Source organism: Episyrphus balteatus, chromosome 3 (assembly GCF_945859705.1).
Source record: "Episyrphus balteatus chromosome 3, idEpiBalt1.1, whole genome shotgun sequence".
Classification (NCBI taxonomy): domain Eukaryota; kingdom Metazoa; phylum Arthropoda; class Insecta; order Diptera; family Syrphidae; genus Episyrphus; species Episyrphus balteatus.
In genome coordinates this window covers 34,115,003-34,134,292 of record NC_079136.1, presented here as the reverse complement: position 1 = coordinate 34,134,292, position 19,290 = coordinate 34,115,003, and the positions used below count along the sequence as shown (strand labels likewise).

At 29.7% G+C, this 19,290-nt stretch overlaps 1 protein-coding gene across 1 annotated transcript; it reads left to right on the top strand.

Moving 5' to 3' along the window:
• The first annotated feature begins 8,190 nt into the window (after positions 1-8,190).
• On the top strand, positions 8,191-18,288 carry LOC129914922 (uncharacterized). Its single transcript, XM_055994373.1, has 18 exons — positions 8,191-8,341; positions 8,421-8,515; positions 8,572-8,764; positions 8,822-8,938; positions 9,010-9,120; positions 9,183-9,341; positions 15,014-15,151; positions 15,207-15,304; positions 15,360-15,597; positions 15,649-15,936; positions 15,992-16,172; positions 16,223-16,425; positions 16,487-16,982; positions 17,041-17,360; positions 17,423-17,526; positions 17,585-17,886; positions 17,952-18,082; positions 18,142-18,288. Exons 1-18 carry the CDS (start codon positions 8,276-8,278, stop codon positions 18,238-18,240), a joined length of 3,339 nt encoding a protein of 1,112 aa, XP_055850348.1. The 5' UTR covers positions 8,191-8,275; the 3' UTR covers positions 18,241-18,288.
• Positions 18,289-19,290: the final 1,002 nt, after the last annotated feature.

The window sequence follows — 19,290 nt, the reverse complement described above, 5'->3', positions numbered from 1 at the left end:
CTATCATAGAGACTGAAAAAAAATTTTTAAAAACCGAAAAAATAAAACAACATAACCTCAAAAGTGTTGTCCTCGCTGAAAAATAGTGCATGCACAAGAAAAGATATTTTTATTACCTACAACTTTGGTTAAGTAACTTATTCCGTCAAGCCAATAGTGTAGTAGATATAGACCAATTCACGTTCTTCAAAATGGCGGATTTCGCCAGGTGGTTGGCGTCCCGAAAACCAGGACTTAAGTTTTTTTAATACCCCTCTTTCAGATTTGAAAAATTCAGCCGTCCTGTATTTCGTTCCACAAAATGCCTGTTTTTTTACTAACTTTCCTGCACTTAGATTATAGTTATCAGATCAATAACTTTCGACTTATACATCGCATGACTTTCAAAAGTATACCAAATTATTGGAAATTTGATGATCTATAACTTTTACTGTTTAAAAAACTATGTAACTGATACCGGGAATTATAAAATCTTAAAAAAACCGAAAAAAAATAAATTAAAACAACATAACCTCAAAACTATTGCCCGCTCAGAAAAATAATGTACTACAAAGAAAAAGATAATTAAATTTCCAATAACTTTTGTCTGATAACCATTTCTATAGGACCCATAGTTTTGGAGATATAGAGCAATTCGCGTTTTTCAAAATGGCGGATTTCACCAGGGGGGTGGCGTCCCGAAAATCAGGACTTAAGCTTTTTTAATACCCTTCTTTCAGATTTGAAAAATTCAGCCGTCCTGTATTTCGTTCCACGAAAAAGTCTATCTTTCCTGTACTATAACTGAAGCTTGTTATCAGCCATGTTCTCATTTACCCCTGTTTACATTTACCCACATTGACCCTATAATAAATTTTATATCATTATTATTTCACCTTTTATATGAATCGGTGATTGTTAAAACAACATAAGTCACAAATTTTTTGAAACTACTTTTATAACTGTTTTGTATCTTATGGGTAGAACTAGCGTTGAGAGTAAAACCAACGTGATTTGATATTTGGATCATATAAAATTTCGAGGTTAAAATACGCATTGTGTGCTAAAACAACATATCTCTTCTGACAATTTTGAAATTGTTAAGTACTTGATATTAATTTGTTTTTACATTCAACGCTGGAAAAACGAAGTAAGTAAACTGTTATTTCTTACAGTTTTTGTCGATGATTTACTGTCAGTCAGTTGTTCGTGGTCATTTGAGTGGAATTGCATCTTTCAAAATGTTCTAGGTTTTTAAAATATGGAAATTCTGAGTTGGACGTTCGGCAGTTACAAATGAAAAAAACTATAACTAAGGAAAAGTTTTGCTATGAACTTTTCACTGCATTGCATTAATAATGTAAGATATTGCAATATTAGTATTGTTAATGCATCTTGCAATATGTGAAGGACATATTGAATTTAATTTTTATTTTGAATATGAAGTATCATTCTCTGTTATTTTACCTGAGCATGAAGGTAAAATCTTGAATATCATGCCAATAGAACTCTTAATATAAACTTTTTAAGCAATCAACATCGAGATTTTGTTCGAGAGTTTTCAAGCGATTAAAACCAGCAAAGAATTGAAAATCCGAACTATAAAAAAAAACACGTAGCTGTTTTCTTAAAAGCCTTCTAATTTGGGTTCTATTGGTTTGATATTCAAGATCAAGGTGTTCAAACTCAGGGAAAATTACAAACCATCATATTTTTCACTTCAAAAAAACATTAAAATTACATCAATGAGGCAATCAATAAAAAGTGTTAAATGCAAAAATGCATTTTATACTATTTTGAAGTACCTACGTCACAAGGATAAAACTTTTGCACAATATTAGTAAGACTTAACTACTTCAAAAAATAACAAATTCATTGCTGGCCAAGGAACGTCCACTTTCGCCTTTTTGTTTAATGTTCTTGTTTTTTAATAAATTAATAAAATTGCTGAATTATAATGGTCTTTTATTCATTCCCATTAAATTTGCTAATACTTTGGATGTAAAATGAGTGTCAAAACAACATTATTAACAAGTAATTAAGTGGTTTTGACTCCCAACAAAACGTTGGGTGTTAAAACAACATATAAAAAATATTTATTTTTTGTTATACATATCTTCTTTGATAAAGATATTTTTTTAAGACTTTTAGTTAATTTCAACTCTCAAAAAGGCCTCTAAACCGAATTTAAAGCTAAAATTGTCAATGCGGCCGCGGCGTCAAAAATACAGAGTTTTTGTCTCTCCTGAAAAAAAAAATAAAAATGTTACTTATGTTGTTTTAACAATCACCGATTCATATGACGCTTCAATCATATTTCTACCATGCCTACAAAAAAAGTAAGAATTTTTTAAAGCCAACCATGTCGAAATTTCAAACTGAGTTTACGGTACTTCCTCTACTGCTGGCTGGTCATTGGTCATCGGCAACAAATCTTCACAGGTGGTTTGAGGTATTTTTCAAGTTTTTCAATTAAAAATTATAAAACTTGTAGAGCACGTACCGTTATGTGTGATATTTTAAATGAAAGGTAATATTATCAGCATGCGTATTAAAGTTAAATAAATTTGTTATGTGCTCTAGATCAAAAGATATAACGTGTTTAGAAAAAGAACATCTTTTCACCGTTATCTCAGAATTTTGAATATGAAAATAATTGAAATATTGCACAATTTATTATTTAATTTATTTTTTTACCTATATTTATTTAATTACCTATATACTGTATAAATTTCATTCATCTATCTATTAAAACAAAAAAGTTATGATCAATTGATTTTTCGTGTCGCTTTTTCATTTCATCTTGTTTCAAATCACTACGATACTAAAGAAGTTTTCACTTCAAAAATATTATGTAGTTAATTTTATAATTCACTGTTTCTTGGCAAATAGGACACTCTTACAACGGAAAAACAGCATGTTATAGGGTAACGTACCCAGTGACCGACACCCTTAAGGGATAATTTGTGTTTGAAAATTCATAACTTTCCCTACACTGCTTCAATTTTAATTATTTAAATGGTTAATTTAACTATAAGAAATGGGTTTTAAGTATAATGAAAGCATAAATTATTTAGTAAATCCTTAAAAATATCAAAATTAAAAATGTAATACCTTACCGGTTTTTTAGTTACCGACACCATTTTTTCAGTAGTGGACACCCGATTTTTTTAGTAATGGACACCCATATCTAAGCTCCATTTACAGTCTTGGTTTTATCGCCGGTGTGTAAGATGTCCGTTTTTATATTAGAACCGAACAACAAGACGGTTTTACTACTGACATTCTCTCGTTTTACGGTGTTAGTTCAAGAAGGAACATCGTACACCGGCGATAAAACTGAGAGTGTAAATGCAGCTAAGCATTCAACTACATTTAATGCACTTTGCAGATCTTCGTCTTTGTTTTGCTTCTGTTTTGGCCTTTTTACACAATAGCCTGAAATGTCGACGCCGACGAATACTCAAGTACTTAAAAATACTGTTTAAACCTAGCTTACAGTTCAACGCATAACGAAACTTAATTTTCAATACCTGGGGTCGAATCACGGTAAAAGAAAAAGGTAGGAACAGATAGCGTTCATACGTTAACAACCGTGTGCCGTGATTCGACCCCTGATCTCTGTTCTACTTTAGGTGGGATATTCTGGTTCTGTAAAAAGTTTGATGAAAATAGTTTTCATCGATTCTGATTCAGTGGAAACATGGAAATTAAAGTCAAAATTCTATCATATGAAAATAATTTTCTCATCGAAATATTTTCTGTGAAAAGAACAATACGTAGGTACCTGCCATGATAACAAAAAAAAAAAAGCAGCTCGAGCCCACATAAAAAGATTAGCAGTCGAGCAATACAAACAACCGTTGAACTGCCTACCTACATACATATATCAAGACACAAATTTTGATGGAAAAAGGAAATACATCCTTTTTTTAACAAGAAAATTAAACGTTTTGACTATTGCGGTATTTATTTAATCAGTAGAAAAATGTAGGGACAGGTATGTAGCTTAAAAGCAAAAATGGAATGATAAAATGAAAATTCGAATGAAAACTCCGATGGTGAAAATTTTATCATTTCATTTTTTCACAGAACCAGAATAAGGACCCAGACAAAACGTTACATGCCTTAAAATTAAAAAGAAAGATTTAGGAACACAAAGAAGATTTTACCTCAAACTTGAATTTATAAGTTTTCTTTGTAAATTAAAAGTTAGTATGTGTGAACTTAAGGGAAATAAAAATAGGCAAACAAGGGCTAAGTTTTTAGAGTGTGTAGAAAATGATTGTCAAACAATACACACACCTTGCAAAAATGGAATGAATCGTTTTCAGATTCCTTTCACACTTTTTTAAAGTAATTTTACACAGTCGAAAGGAAACATACTTTATAAACTTATTTAAAAGCGCTACGCGATGCTTTGAATCTTTTGTTTTTTTACACGGTGAACTGTAAACTAGGCCTTAGGAGCAAACAAAAAGTATTTTGAAAACAATTGGGCCTATTCGGCGAGATCTTTTATACTGCTATTCTGCAGAAAAAGAACGGTGTCCATAACTAATATCATAAAACGTGTCTAATTGCGCCAGTTATGGACACCAGTGTCGGTCACTGAATTTCGTTGAACATTATATTCTAGTTATGAACACCCCACGTAAAATTAAATTATGTTATTATATTTGTAATAACTTAAATTGAAATAGATCTACAAAGCAATTCTCTAACAAAATATTCAATTTTAATTTTTGTACCATATACAGATATATTGTTTAAACAATGATTTGTACTTACGTCTTTCTTAAGAATTTCTCAAGTTTCATGCACTTCACAGAGTTTCGAAACTTGCAACTTTTATTACAACAAAACCAATCACTACCAACTATGAAGTAAAGTGTTTTCTGATGGAATATACAAGCCTGAACGCGTTAAAAATAGTTTTCGTACGCTACACCCTAACAAAACCTTAAGAAAACGGAAAAACTGTGCCAGGTGTCGGTAACTGGAAAGGGTATCGGTCACTGGGTAGTTCACCCTACCTACTATCCCTAGAATCTGGATTTACGCAAAAAAAAAAACATTTTTTATTTGAAAAATTCTATATTTGTTGATTCCAACCGATAAGGATGTATTATATACAAATGTTATTTTTGATCTAGGATTTCAAAAATATTGTTCTTTTCCACATTTTTTTCCATTTTATAAATTACTTACTTGAACTAATTCTTTGCCGCCGGGTACAAAGGGGTTAAGTCATAAAATTGCACTTTTCGGGTTTTGATAAAATAAGAATAAGCTCTTTTTTCTCTTTTATTTTGTATCAAAAACATAAATTAAGATATACTCTTTCCTATAAAAATAAGAGAATCAATGCTCAAAAATTCATCGATTCAGCTTCAATCGCATTTTCTGGCAAACTATCATTTATGACTTAACGCCTTTGTACCCGGCGGCAAAGAATTAATATCTTAAAATTATACCTTTACATTTCAGTCCAATTGATTTGGTTTTCTTAAATTTATGAAAGAAAAAAAAAAATGACCAAACATTAGCAAACAATAAAACTTTAAACAGCTTTTCCAGGAAATCAGTATCGGAAATGGTATTGTTAAACAGCAACGATATTTGAGGTTATCAAAACCACACCATGTTAAAAATGATTGTTTTTTTCTTTTTTAATCAAATGAAGATCTTTTTGTGTATAGAAGTTTACAAGCTCTTCAATTTTAATTCATCAAATTTCGTTTTTTTTTTTAATTTAAAAAAAAGTAAGTAAAATAGTTACCCTTATGAAACTTGGCAAGGAATTTTCTTTTGCAATAAGAATGAAGGACTTTTGAATTTATTAGAGAATTAACTCCTTACTGAAAAAACAACAATTTACAATAAATTACACTGGTTAACAAAATTAAACTTTTTTTTTGTTGCCGAAACAAAAATATAATTTTCTGAAGGGGTTCGGTGTGTCGTTAACACAAACTCGAATCCGAAGTCAGAAAAAATTAATCAGCTCCCGTTTTTGAGATATTACCGTTAGAAAACGCAAAAAAACTATTTTTTGACTATTTCGGACCTTATTTTTTTTATAAAAGAAAATTTATTTGAATATGTTTCTAAAAGAACTGTTTTCCTTCTTTCAAGATCCGTTTAAATCTTTTCGATATCTTTTTTATTGCCCGAGATATCTTCAGTTGTTTGGCATACTATATCTACCATAGAAATTATAACGTCATTATCTCCATTATGATGTATGGAGCCAAACCCACTTATTTCATCTTAAGATATCTCAGGCAATAAAAAAGATATCGAAAAGATTTAAACGGATCTTTTAGAAACCGTTGCTAAACATGTTCAAATAAATTTTCTTTTATACAAAAATAAGGTCCGAAATTGTCAAAAAATCGTTTTTTGCGTTTTCTAACGGTAATATCTCAAAAACGGGAGCTGATTAATTTTTTCTGACTTCGGATGCGAGTTAAGCACACCGAAAAAATTCAGAAAAGTATATTTTTGTTTCGGCAACAGAACCCTTGTTAACCAGTGTTATTTTATAAAGTCCATTTATTCTTAGTTTTAAACCTTAATTTCATAACCCATCATTTAAAAAAAAAAATTAGAAACCATAGTATAGTATTCTAATAGATAAATTAACAGCTGGATATCAATAGGGTACCGATGTTATTACTTAGATTTTATCAATAAACCCATATTTTCATTCACCTAAAAAAATACCCTTTTTTCATGAAAAAAATGTACAGACTATTTTATTAGTAATTTATATAGCAAAGGCAATATTAAAGTATAGTATAGGCAATAGTAAGTAGTGTATGTGTAAGGAAGGGAACTATTTATATCTACCATCAGTGTTGTTCCATGTAGACAAAAAATGTTGACTACACGATTGTCTACGTGTAGACAATTCGACGTAGACAATTCATCATTGTCTGCATGTCAATGTCGACAATGTATACAATGTAAACAATCAATTTTACTTCAACTTTTCAACTTTTGTTTGCCTTCTAAACAACCACAGATTCAGTTGACGTAGGTCAGTGGGATGGTTTGCAGGCATTCCTATGGAATGATAAAGCATATGTGACTAACTAAAATGAATTTTACATTTTTACTTTGACCTGTAACGTAAAATTATTGTTGCACATGGTGATTTATTTTTGAGCCAATCAAACATATTTAAACAACAAAGAACTATACTAGGCACTCAGCGCCTAACCCCAAAAATTTCGTTTTGAGAAAAACGGGTTTAAAGGAAATCATATTTTCAGGGTTTCTTTTTTAATGGCTTGTTAAAGTTATAAAAAATATTATTTAATTGTTATTTTTGGAAAATGTGGGTTAGGCCGTTTTGAAGCTTAGCGCCTCATATCTACATTGAACTTAATTCAAACACACACGTTTCATAAAATGAAATAAACCACGGGAAATAATCATTAAGAGTGACAGATTGCAATGAATTGTCTTCATTTTCTACATTGTCGACTTCATTGTTTACATTGTCAACATTGTCTACATTCTCGACACAATTGTCTGAGTAAAAATGTAGACAATCAAAGTCGACGTGTAGAGGAACAACACTGTCTACCATTGATTTTTAGGAAAATAATTAAATATTTGTATAGACTACACCCTTTCGCCTAAAATATTTTTGAATACTGCCTTAGATTCTTAGTTTCTATCGTAAATTAAACATTTTTACCAATTTTGATTAGGGTATCATTTTTGTTATTTTTTTTTTTTGTTTATTTTTTTACTAATTCTGAATTTCTACCTAAAAAAATCAAAGCAGTTGAAGTTTTGCTTGGGTCTCTGGTTTTAAATTTTTTATTACAAGAAAAATATCCCTGAAGTGTTTTATGACAAATATTGTTTATTTAATTTTTTTTGCGAATACACAATACCATCTAGTATGTTTAAATCACTAGTTAAAACTTTCTCATTTTCTCAAAAATATTGAATAACCTATAAAATGTAATCAAGACCGTGCAATAGTAAACAAAAATACATTTCATGATGATAATGACCCCATGACAAAAGCTATTTCTATTGATGAAACCGCGTGCGTCGCCGCTATCCATATTTTATGATTTTAAAGTACAAATAACTACAGTGTCAACGTTATAGTTCTATTACCCTCGAAATGCAAAACTAAAATATCCTTTTTCTAGTCCCAAAGCGATTCAAATTAGTTCTACTCTATACAAACGATTTAGTAAGTAAAACACCTTCGAACAATGAAGTTGTATTGTAAAGTTGTTGCCACAAGTTAAAATGCCATACCGCAATGTCCTTGCACTTGAAAACAGTAATTGTTGTGGTATTTCTCATTTCCCTATGGCCATTGTGTTCGGTAATAAATTAATACTTCCTATGTTAAAATTAAAAAAAAAAATAAAAGAAGTTTCTTTAAACGAATTCCTTAAACATAGACAGAGCCTTCATTCAGGATAATAGCTCCACAAACAATTTGTAAGCATGAAAACAATGGAAGCCTTACGAGTAACCCCCAAGCTGTTGTTGTGGGGTAAGTTTTGGAATTAATAACCTTGGTGACCAACAATTTACCGAAATATTCTTAAGCCTTCAACCTCGAGATGGAATGAAACTCTCATACAAAGTAAGAATTTTCTTCAAATCGACTGCGAGCCGAGTTAGATCTCAGAGGAACACTTTGCTGGTCTGGAAAGCTATAAGAAGTCTAGAAAACCGCATCAATGTTAAAGAACGCATGCAAATTTCAAAACAAAATATGTTTTCAATTAACAAAACCGAAGTTAGTAAAGGATATTAAAGGTAAAATCAATGAAATAAGTCATTGGACTTTTTGCAGGTTGAGCCGGGGGTGATTTACATGTTTCATATAGTCGGTATTACTGATGCGGGAGAGGTCAGCAAACAGCAACTATTCACCATGAAATACACCGATGGCGTGTTGGAACGAAATGAAGTAGTTAACGACAAACCATAAAACAACATGATTACCAAATTGACATAAACGGATTGTTGTTATTTTTTCAGACTAAAGCTGGATTGAATTTCTTGTTGATTGGCGCTGAAAGTACTGTGGCTAGTATTCCATATACAATTACAGCCCGAGTATCTTTTTGTAAACCACGTTATGATTACTATGTGAGATACATTTATATTTATTTAGCTTATATCTATTTGCTAGTATAACCATTTTTTTAAAGCTTCGTTGGAAAATGCTTGGTTTGGATGAGGAATTTCAAGATGTCCTTCATACAACTGGAACAGTTTTGAAAATTCCACCAAACTCATTGATTGCAGGAAAGGAATATGAAGTTCAAGCGACAGTCATACAATCAGATAACTCGTTGGAACTAGCACAGGTAATTACACACTTTCAAAAGACAAACACAAGTTCATAACATGCTCTTGGGTAGATTAAAATTGCAGTAGGTATAATATCGATTTTCGCTTTGGCTATTTGATAAATTAAATATTGACATTAACCTTTGTTGGATGATATGCTGTTATTTCGATCTACTTTATGCTATAGGTATCTATCATGATTAACTTGCAATATACAGTCGGTGTCATTTAAAAGTTTACACTTAAAAACCATTAAAAAGTTTTTGTCCCAAATACTTCCTTGCTTTTATTTTTTGTAATTACTAATATAAGGTTTTAAAATTTATCAATTTATATTTTTAGGCATACAAACTTTTGTGATGAAAATAGATTAAAAACTTAAAAATAAAAATGTCCATTTAGTTGTTATTTAACTCCAAAATTTTTGTCGATGTCTACTGAATTTTAAAGAACAAGGTTTTTGGGAGTTTTATTTTTGTTTGTAAAATCAAACACTCAATCAAAAAAGTAAAATTGGCAACACTTGCAATATAAAATAGGTGCCCTTTGGTACGAGCGATCACGTCTGTAAGTTTGAGGAATTTCGGTTAAGACCCCAAAGAGTTACGGTAAATATTGTGATTTTTCATCAAATTGTTATCGTTTATGTGAAAAGTCAGTTGTGTTTTTGACACTGAAATAATAAACATTTTTAACTTTTCCTTTTTTTATAATAGAAATAGTGGAGTAACTAAAGCTCAAAAATTGGCAATATTAGGGAACCCGGCCGAACAGCTTAGATTTTGATTATCTTTTTTTTCAAACGTCGGTAATTAAAAATACTTCAAAGTCTATAGATTAAAAATTGCCGGTGTTGCCGTTTCGATTTTTTAAATTTTATTGAAGATTTTTGTGAACAAAAAAATTTTTTTTTCAAAATTTTTTCTTAAATTTCATAAATTAATTGATGCCAAAAGATTGTCTAGGAAATTCAAGGAAAAAAAATATATGGGAGTGAGGGACAATCTTTCATCGTTCAAGCGATAGATGCAATTTTCTTATTAATTGACTTCAAACACAAATAAAAATATTTGAACACAACGGCAACACCTACAATATTTAAATGTACATTTTTAAAAAGCCAGAAGCTTAGTCATATTTGTAAAATTAAAATTAAGTTAATTGAATTAAGGAATTTTGAAAGAATGGTAACTCAACTCAGATTCTTGAAAAAAAAAAATTATTGAAAAAATCTTAACATGTGGTTTTTAAAACTTTTTCGTAATATAAAATGCATTTTTTTTCAATTTTTTTTCGGCCACATTTATTATGATTTGAAATTATAAAAGGAAATGTCAATATGTATTACGGTTTATGAAAAAAATTAAAAAGTTTTTCATTTTCGAAGAACTTTTTTGAATAGAAGTTTTGGGAAAAAATTTAACTTATTTTTTTTTTAAAGTTCAACTTTTAAATATAAAATTATTTTTTATTAATTTAATAACCCTTACTGTTGAAAGCTAAATAGCAAAAATTTAAAGTTCTTATTTACCAAAGTCTTTGAGAAAATCAATTATTTCAATGCAAAAATTCAGTTTTTATCAAAAAAACCCATTGAAATTGAAGTAATTTTTAATTTTTTTTTTAAACTGTAATATATATTACCTTTTCCTCTTCGGAATTCAACTGATAATATTTATGGCCAAAAATTTTTTTAAAATAAATTCATATTTTATTAGAAAAAGTTTGGAAAAAAGTCATTTAAAATTTTTTTTTTTAATTCTGAGTTTGAGGACCATTTTTTCAAAAACTCTTCAATAAATTTAGTTGATTTAAATTTAAGAGATAAGAATGAGCTTCTGGCTTTTTAAAAATGTATTTTAAAATATTGTAGGTGTTGCCGTTGTTTTCAAAATATTTTTTTTGTGTTTGAAGTCAGACTGTGAGAAAATTGCATTTATCGCTTAAACGATGGAAGATTGTCCCTCACTCCTTTATACTTTTTTTCCTTAAATTACCTAGAGAATGTTTTGCTATCATTTGTTTTATGAAATTTAAGCAAAAAAAATGGTTTTGTTCAAAAAAAATTTAATTTTAATTTTTAAAAACAATACGGCAACATCGGCAATTTTTAATCTATAGACTTTAAAGTATTTTTAATTACCTACGTTTGAAAAAAAAAATCGTCAAAATCAGAGCTGTTCGGCCGGGTTCCCTAATAATTTGCTTTAGTTACTCTACTAAAAGTGAATATTAAAAAGTATTTTCTGCGAAAGAAGGAGTCATAAAGATAAATTAAAAAAAAAAAATAATACAGAACATCTAATATGATATGATGGGGCAAGACCGCCCATGAGCTAAATTGGAAGATCTGGTAGCTTGAACAAAGTGAAAAAAGAAGTTCACCGTTAAATCTTCCAAAAAGCTAAGCAACAGGCGAAAAACAATAAAGTAATTGATGATTCTGATGAAGAGGACTTTGCAGATTGTATTTGTACCTTCTATTTGCAACTGTTTTCTAGATCCAATCCAAAGTATTGTTGGATTAAGTGCAAATTGTGTACCAAATGGTACCAAAAACCTTGTGCTGGAGTGAGAACTAATGAAAATATAGCATAATTGTGTTATTACTACAAATAGGCTGCATTTAAAACAATAGAAACGGTCTTTCTATCGACAAAATTTGATAGGGCGGTATTACCCCCATGTTGGGGCAAGATGGTTTTTTGTTTGATGTTTTTTCAAAACATATTATTTTTATTTTTTTTATTTTTTTTATTATAATGAGAGTTTCTGCAAAAAACATTAAACTAAATGAATAAAAACTTTATTCTATTTAAAAGATGTTTTTCATTGGTTTTTAAGACAGTTAAATACTAAGTGGGCGGTCTTGCCCCCACTTCCCCTATTAAGTTTTCATTTTACAGTTCATTAAACCCACATTTTCTTCTACATTTCTACGGAGAAGATAATTAATTTCTTCCCACATTTTATATTTCTCAGCTTTTGTAGTATTTGATGCCGAGAATTTTTTTTTATAAGCCTAAAGCCTTCTGAAGTCATCCTATTTTTTGTTTTTGTTTTTAATTGAAATATTTTCTTTACAAATGAAAAGAATGCAATCAAAAGTTACGCAAGCTATGCATTGGTGTTGATAATATATTTTTCATTTATGTAATTGCAAATTTAATGCAAATCTAAATTTTTTTTTAAGCTAGAAAGAAAAAAAAAGTTTAAAAAAATTTAACTAAAAAAATGTTGCACTCAGAAATTTGTTCATTAAAAGTAGAATTTCAGTGCAAGTGCAATAGTTTTTTAATAAACACCGTCGATTTTTTTTACAAGCCCTGCATTAGGTATTGTATGATGCGTAGGACATATTAAATAAATTGCCAAATAATCAAATTTAAAAGTTATGGACAAAATATTTAATGCACTCATCTTGCATTGAAGTTTGCGATAGTATATTTTTAGTGTAATTTACTTTTTCTTGCAGAAACATATATTTTATTTATAATCATTTCTTTTTCAATGCAGTTTTTTTTTTCAATCACCAAAACTTTATACAGTACCGTTTAAGAAACTGAACTTTACAAAAACCACATTTCTGGACTTAAAAAAAATCGTTTTTTCGAAAAATCAATCAGTAGATGCATTTTTATCTTCAATCTTATTTTTGAACTGTTGATTATTATTTTTTGTTAAAATTAGCATACCAACATTTCTTATAAAATTAGGTTAAAAAATCAAATTATATAATTATCCATACATTTTTTCATAAAACGCTTTAAAACTACTTTAACAATAACTGTAGCTTTTTAAACGTGGTCTTAACAATAAAGTTTATTTTTGTTTTATAATTTTTTCTTAGGCGATTTTTGTTTGTATTATTCGAGAATATTACGCGAGGTAACACAGAGGAGTATTCGACCTCAAAATCCGGTCAAAAATATTTTTAATGTTTTTCTTATTGGAATTGGTCTAAAATATTATTTTATAACTTATAATGCATTAAAAAGTTATACAAAAAAACAAAAATTTGAAAATAAGTAGTTTTTTTAAGCAACAAGAGGCAATTTGAGGTGGAAACATGTGGAAATTTATTTTATGTGCATGAGATGACAAAGATGTATAGTTAAATATAAAAGAAAAATGTTTGCCCGATCGTACCCGAGACTATAAAAAAACACTTTTTTTTCTACCGAAAATTACATATATTTTCACGTTTTTCTATGTACTCTTGTCATCTCAATTTTTTATATAGTATATATTTTCAATAAAATGTATGGAAATTTCTGTATTAACATAAAGTACAAACCTTGACCTTGACAATTATCACAAATCACAATAAAAAAACAGACTGCAGTGTTAATGATTAGAAAACAAAATAAGCTTTTGTGGCGTGAGCTCATAAAATCGACTAGATTTCTAAGATCTTGAGGATTAGGGGGTCAACAGTTATTATTTGAAACAGGTTTAAGTGAGCATGGGTATTAAGGAATGCGAAAAGCAAAAAAAAACGGGTCGAATACGATTTTTTTTTTTTTACTTATTACCGAATTTTGGTGTCGAATACTCCTCTGTGCGTCGGAGTGGAAAATTTTACGATTTCTTTCGATTCGTATGAAATGGGTTAATTTTCTACTGCACGGATTCTACAATTAGGGACCAATAAATTTCACTTCTAGCCCATTAAGTGTATGTTTTTAGTTGATTAATTAGAGTGATAGTGCTAAAAATGCAAAAGTTATTCAAATTTATGCAACATACTACATTCTAATCATTTTTGACCATAAACAAATAAAAAGCAAACGTTCCGCCACATTCCGCCATTTTTTTTATGGTTTATTATAAAATGGGTTAAGTATTGTGTAAAAGTACAAGACTTTTTTACGCTCCCTCTGAGATCTTAGACCTCTACAAGTAAAATTTTGACAGAACATTCTGTTTTATGCAACAATTTGAAAGACAGTGAAATGTTAACAGAAGTACCTACAATTGTTTTTCAAACATATAGTCAGCGATTATATTTTTTGTGTACAACTCTTAGAAAGTCACTATGGCGTATGCGCAACTTTTTGTTTTAGAGAAAAAAAAAATAGAAATCGCAAATTGTTCTTCTATTGTTCGATTCTCTTACTTTTCAATAGATTTCTTTAAATAATGCATCTCCTTACTTTATGTACTGCAGGATATAAAAATTATTGCATATAAATGTACTTTTAAAGATGGCATCCCAACATCTCAAAATTGACGCTCAGATCTAAGTTCCTGATAAATCGTTTTTTTTTTTTTTATTTCAAAATATAGTATATATAAGGGTTAACATCACAAAAGACTTTTTGGTATTTTTTGCATTTTTGGCAATGTTGCGTTCGAAACTTTAGGCCCAAAAACTTAGGATGTGTATAAATGTGGTCATATATATAAACAATGGTACCAAAGCTACTGAGTCGACTGAGTCCGAGGTTATGTTACTTCACTACGATTTTCTCTTTTTTTTTTTAAGAACAAAAATTTTTAATATTACTTTGAATAGTTCAGGACAATTATTTCATTTCATAGACCCTATAATGTATTTTATGTTGTTTTAGGGGAAATTTTTGAATGTTACATCTTTTTTCTCCAGCAAAATCTGGGAAGTAAGCCCATTTTTGCCCCTCGCATACGAAAAACTTTTCAAAGTAACATGTACCTAAATTTTTTTCAGGACTTCATAACAGTTCAAGTGATGAAAAGAGGATTCCAAGCCTACATCATCCCAACAGCAGTTAAAATAGGCCTAAACAAGCCGGCCATATTTGAAGTGTTTATTCAAGAATTTGACAACAACTGTGAAGAACTTGATGTAATATTGAAAAGAGTTTTATAAATTTGGATCATTTTATGGAAGTTGTTTTTAGATAATTTGGGAGTGCACCGCAAACGATGGAGGAAAATGTCCACCAACAGAAACCGTCAATTCAACTAAATTTGAATTCGTGTTTAAAACTCAAGGAAGGTAAAGACGACAGAAATTCTTTATTCAAAAATTAACTTCTTTATAATTTTAATAGCTATGAAATCTCAGCTACTTTAAAGCTAGGAGAACTAACTAGATCTATAAGAGCTGAAGTAACAATCGATCCAACAGTATATCTAAGTTTTGAGTTTTCAAATATCCCTAGTTTAGTTCCATCAGCTGGTCAAGCTTTACAATTTAGTGTACTCATGGTGGATTTAATACCAAATTGTAAAGCTGGTTGGTCAACGGCACAAGAAGAAGGCTTTGTATTTATACCACCTGAAGAAATTGTAGGAATACAATAAGCCTCTATGTAATGTTTATAATGTATTTACATTTAGGGAGATGGTTTCGCAACTGTCGAAATTAAAGATCTGGAAAAAGAATACTTATCTGAAATAGCAGATTTTGGTAATTCAACGAGTAACAAGGAAATCGTGTTAAATATACCAACAGCTTCTGGTAAATGGCAAGGTCTTAAAGGTGATGCAAATTATAAATTTCGACTCGATACCGTTTGCCCGGGACCATACGATCCGAATGATGTTGAAAGTGTTAAAAGAAAAGTTGTTAGTTCTTTTGAGTTTGTAGTTTATACAAATTCTCCGCCAATTGGAGGGGAATTACATGTAAGACATTAGAGGTCTTAAGAAGACTGGTCAATAATGTTTTCTTATTTTAAAGGTTAAACCATTAAACGGTTCAGCTCTTCAGACCGTGTTTGAGATTTCTTCTGATAGTGCTAAGGACTTACTTCTAGATGGACCTTTAAGCTATGAATTTATAATACAAGTCGGTCAATATAATATAAGTTTGGGCAAGTTTTACGAATTTAAGTCTTTGGATACCCAGCTTCCTTACTCAGGTAAAAGATGTTTCAAAACTTCAAACTTTTAATAACTTTTGTTTTAAAAGATCCATCCGTCAAAGTTATGAGTCGTGTTTGTGATATTCGAGGAGCTTGCAATATTAATTTGGGACCAATTGTTAAAGTAGACCCTATTGAATATTCACAAGAAGAAACCGAACTAATAGAGAACAGAATTAGAGAAGCTTTTGAAAGAACTGATTTCAATGAAGCTCAAAATCTAATGCTCATGGCTGGACTTACTTATAAGGCAAGTTTATTAAAGACCCTGCTTAATAAAGGCTTTTTATTTTTTTTTTTTTAATTCTTAGAACTCCCCGAATACTCTAGAAGTTTTTGAAAAATTCAAAACATTTGCTACAAATCTACTTCGGAAAGAAATCGACAAACAATATGAAAGTCCTACAGAAAAATACTACATTTCCAAAGAAGATGTTGTCAACTTTATAAGTCAAACCAAGGTTAATTTAGAAATACTTGATATAAAAGATCCAGGTCTTTTGGAAAAACTCCTCGATCTTCTCGATTTAGCAGCCGAGGAGAACAATGATGGTGCATATGCAAATATTGAGAATTTTCGACGAAGAAAAAAACGAAATCTCGACTCGGAATCAGTAGTATTGCCTCTAGAAGGAAGATCAATAATTGATGCTGCATACGTTCGAATGAATTTGAATTTAATTGAAAAAATAATGCAATCATACTCGGGTGGAAATATGCAGAAAGAAAAGTCAAAACTTGCACAGAAAATTCCAGTTTTAGCTTCAAAAATGTGCAACAGTGATTTGATAACAAAAGAAAGTATTTGTAAGTTTTGATTTGGGACCACTGTTTTTGAGACCACTATTCAAATGAATGCTTTCAGACTCATCAATAGCTGCCATCGACGTAGAAAAAATGACCGGAAGTCATTTGATAGAAAAAACCTTTACGATTGCTAATTATTTTGCAAAGGAAACGGGTCATTATCAAATAAAAATTCCAAAATTGAAATCTAGAGTCAAGTACTATTGCGTGGCTTTTATTCAGTTTCCAGAAGATTACTTTGATGGTGACAAACAATTCAGTTATCGAATTCAAATTATTGATTTGGCAACATCTTTGCCAATAAAAGAAGTCGAATCTCCAAGTGAAAGTACAGTGGTTGGATTTAAAATGTCCAGAACTGATAACAAAAATGATATCGTTAGTATCTTAGTTATTTGTAATATTTGACAATCTTTTTTCATCAAAATATTTTTTTTTAGTGTCTAATGCGAAAAATGTTAGAATGGTCACCAGAATTCTGTTCAACAAAACAATTGACTGATTTTCAAATTTTGTGCGAATGTAGGAACTTTGGCTTTGTAAAGTAATAAATAGAAGTTTGAATTAAAATTAAGTAAAATACAAACATTTAAATATTTTAGAACTGGTAAGAGACAAAATTACATACAAGATGATGTAGTGACAATTGGTAGTTTAACTACAAATCCTCTAATAAGTGCTATATCTCCACCAAGTGATAACATAATTAATAAACCCACGACCAATGAAATTATATTGCCTTCAAGTCCTTCACCAACTTTACCCACAACAGCAGATCCGACAACTTTATCCCAGTCTCCTCCTACAAAGCCTCCTCCTAAACAGCCTACGGCCGCACAACCTCCTCCAGGCAAGCCCCCTTTAAATACCAAAGACAAAGATTCAGAAGAACGGATAGTAACAGGTGACATTTTTGGTTAATTTTTTTTTTTTGTGAAATATTTACAACTATTTAATTAATTTTCACAGCATCACCATTAAGTTACATTATTCCTCTTATCGGGCTTTTACTTATATTGCTTGTTATTGGAGCAGTGATATTCTATAGACGAAGGAAACGTAGTATTCTTGGGAATAGTGTACCAGGATTTGATATAATGGTAAATATTAATTTTAAATTTTTACCTCAGTTAATTTAAGTTTGACTTTTAATTTATAGGTAACATACCCTCGAGAGCCTAGACCGGGTCTTAAATATGCAAAATTTTATGATGAACATTTGATGACGGGCAACTTTAATAACCCTTCAGAATCATAAACATTCCTACAAAATAAAATATTGACAAGAAATATAAAAATTCATTGTTTAACTTGACTTTTGTTCTCATTTTAAATAAACTGTATATTTTAGATTTGACTGTTAGAATTCTACAAACTTAAAAATTCTTTGTAGCTATTTTAAAATATGATTAAAAACATAGAAACAAATTTTCAAAATATTCACTAACTAGCCAAATCAATTAAGTCAAAAAGAAGTCATAGAGTCGCCGAAATTGAGGTATCCCTCATATACCTACTTGAAAACTGTCATAACTCAAAAACTGATTTTTCAGGAAACGGGTTTTAAATTTAGTATCGATCTACTTTTTTATGTAAAAAGTTAGTTTCTAAAACAAAACTAGAGCTCCTTCTCCGTGAAAGACTTTCTGCCAGATTTACTTTATTCTAATTACTTCTGCATTAAAAATTCAAAAATAATGATTTTTTAGTTATGACAGTATTCAATTGAATGAGCGATATTTATTTATTCAAGCTTAATGAAAATGACATAGCATGAGTTCTTATATCATTGATCGGAAAAAAAATTCGGGGATTCAAATATTTTTCTGTAATATGTTGCTTTTTTTAATCCTAATCAGAAAGCAGAAAGTTGGATCCAGCTTTAAAAAAAAACCATTAGTTACATGTGTTAACCACTAAGATTTTGAAATATCATAAATTTCTATTTCAAATTAAATTAATTAATTCTGAAAAGAAATTAAGGTACATAATTATATTTTAGACTATAAAATATGGTTTTTTGATATTGCAAAAGTAGTTTTGTAAAAAAAATATCAAAAACCGCGTTTTTAACCTGTTATTATTCAAATATTTGAAAAACGTGACGTGTTAGTAAAATTTTGACTTCGTTGACATTTTGAAAATCGTTAATAAAAGTGTGATTTAGTTTAAGCTCTATTTGTGTTGCAGACCAGTATTATTATTGGTTGAACGAATATTTTAAATCTTTTAAATTTGTTGGTCTGGTTATGTAAGCTTCCTGTTTGCATTAAACGCAGAAGACAAAATCAAGTGTAGCTAAGAGCTA

Bases quoted from the DNA above. Each gene is read 5' to 3' on its own strand.
- LOC129914922 (XM_055994373.1), top strand. From the start codon at position 8,276: ATGTCCTTGCACTTGAAAACAGTAATTGTTGTGGTATTTCTCATTTCC. The intron at 8,342-8,420 runs GTAATAAATTAA...CCTTAAACATAG, and splicing joins CCCTATGGCCATTGTGTTCG to ACAGAGCCTTCATTCAGGAT. The intron at 15,598-15,648 runs GTAGGAATACAA...ATTTACATTTAG, and splicing joins TTATACCACCTGAAGAAATT to GGAGATGGTTTCGCAACTGT.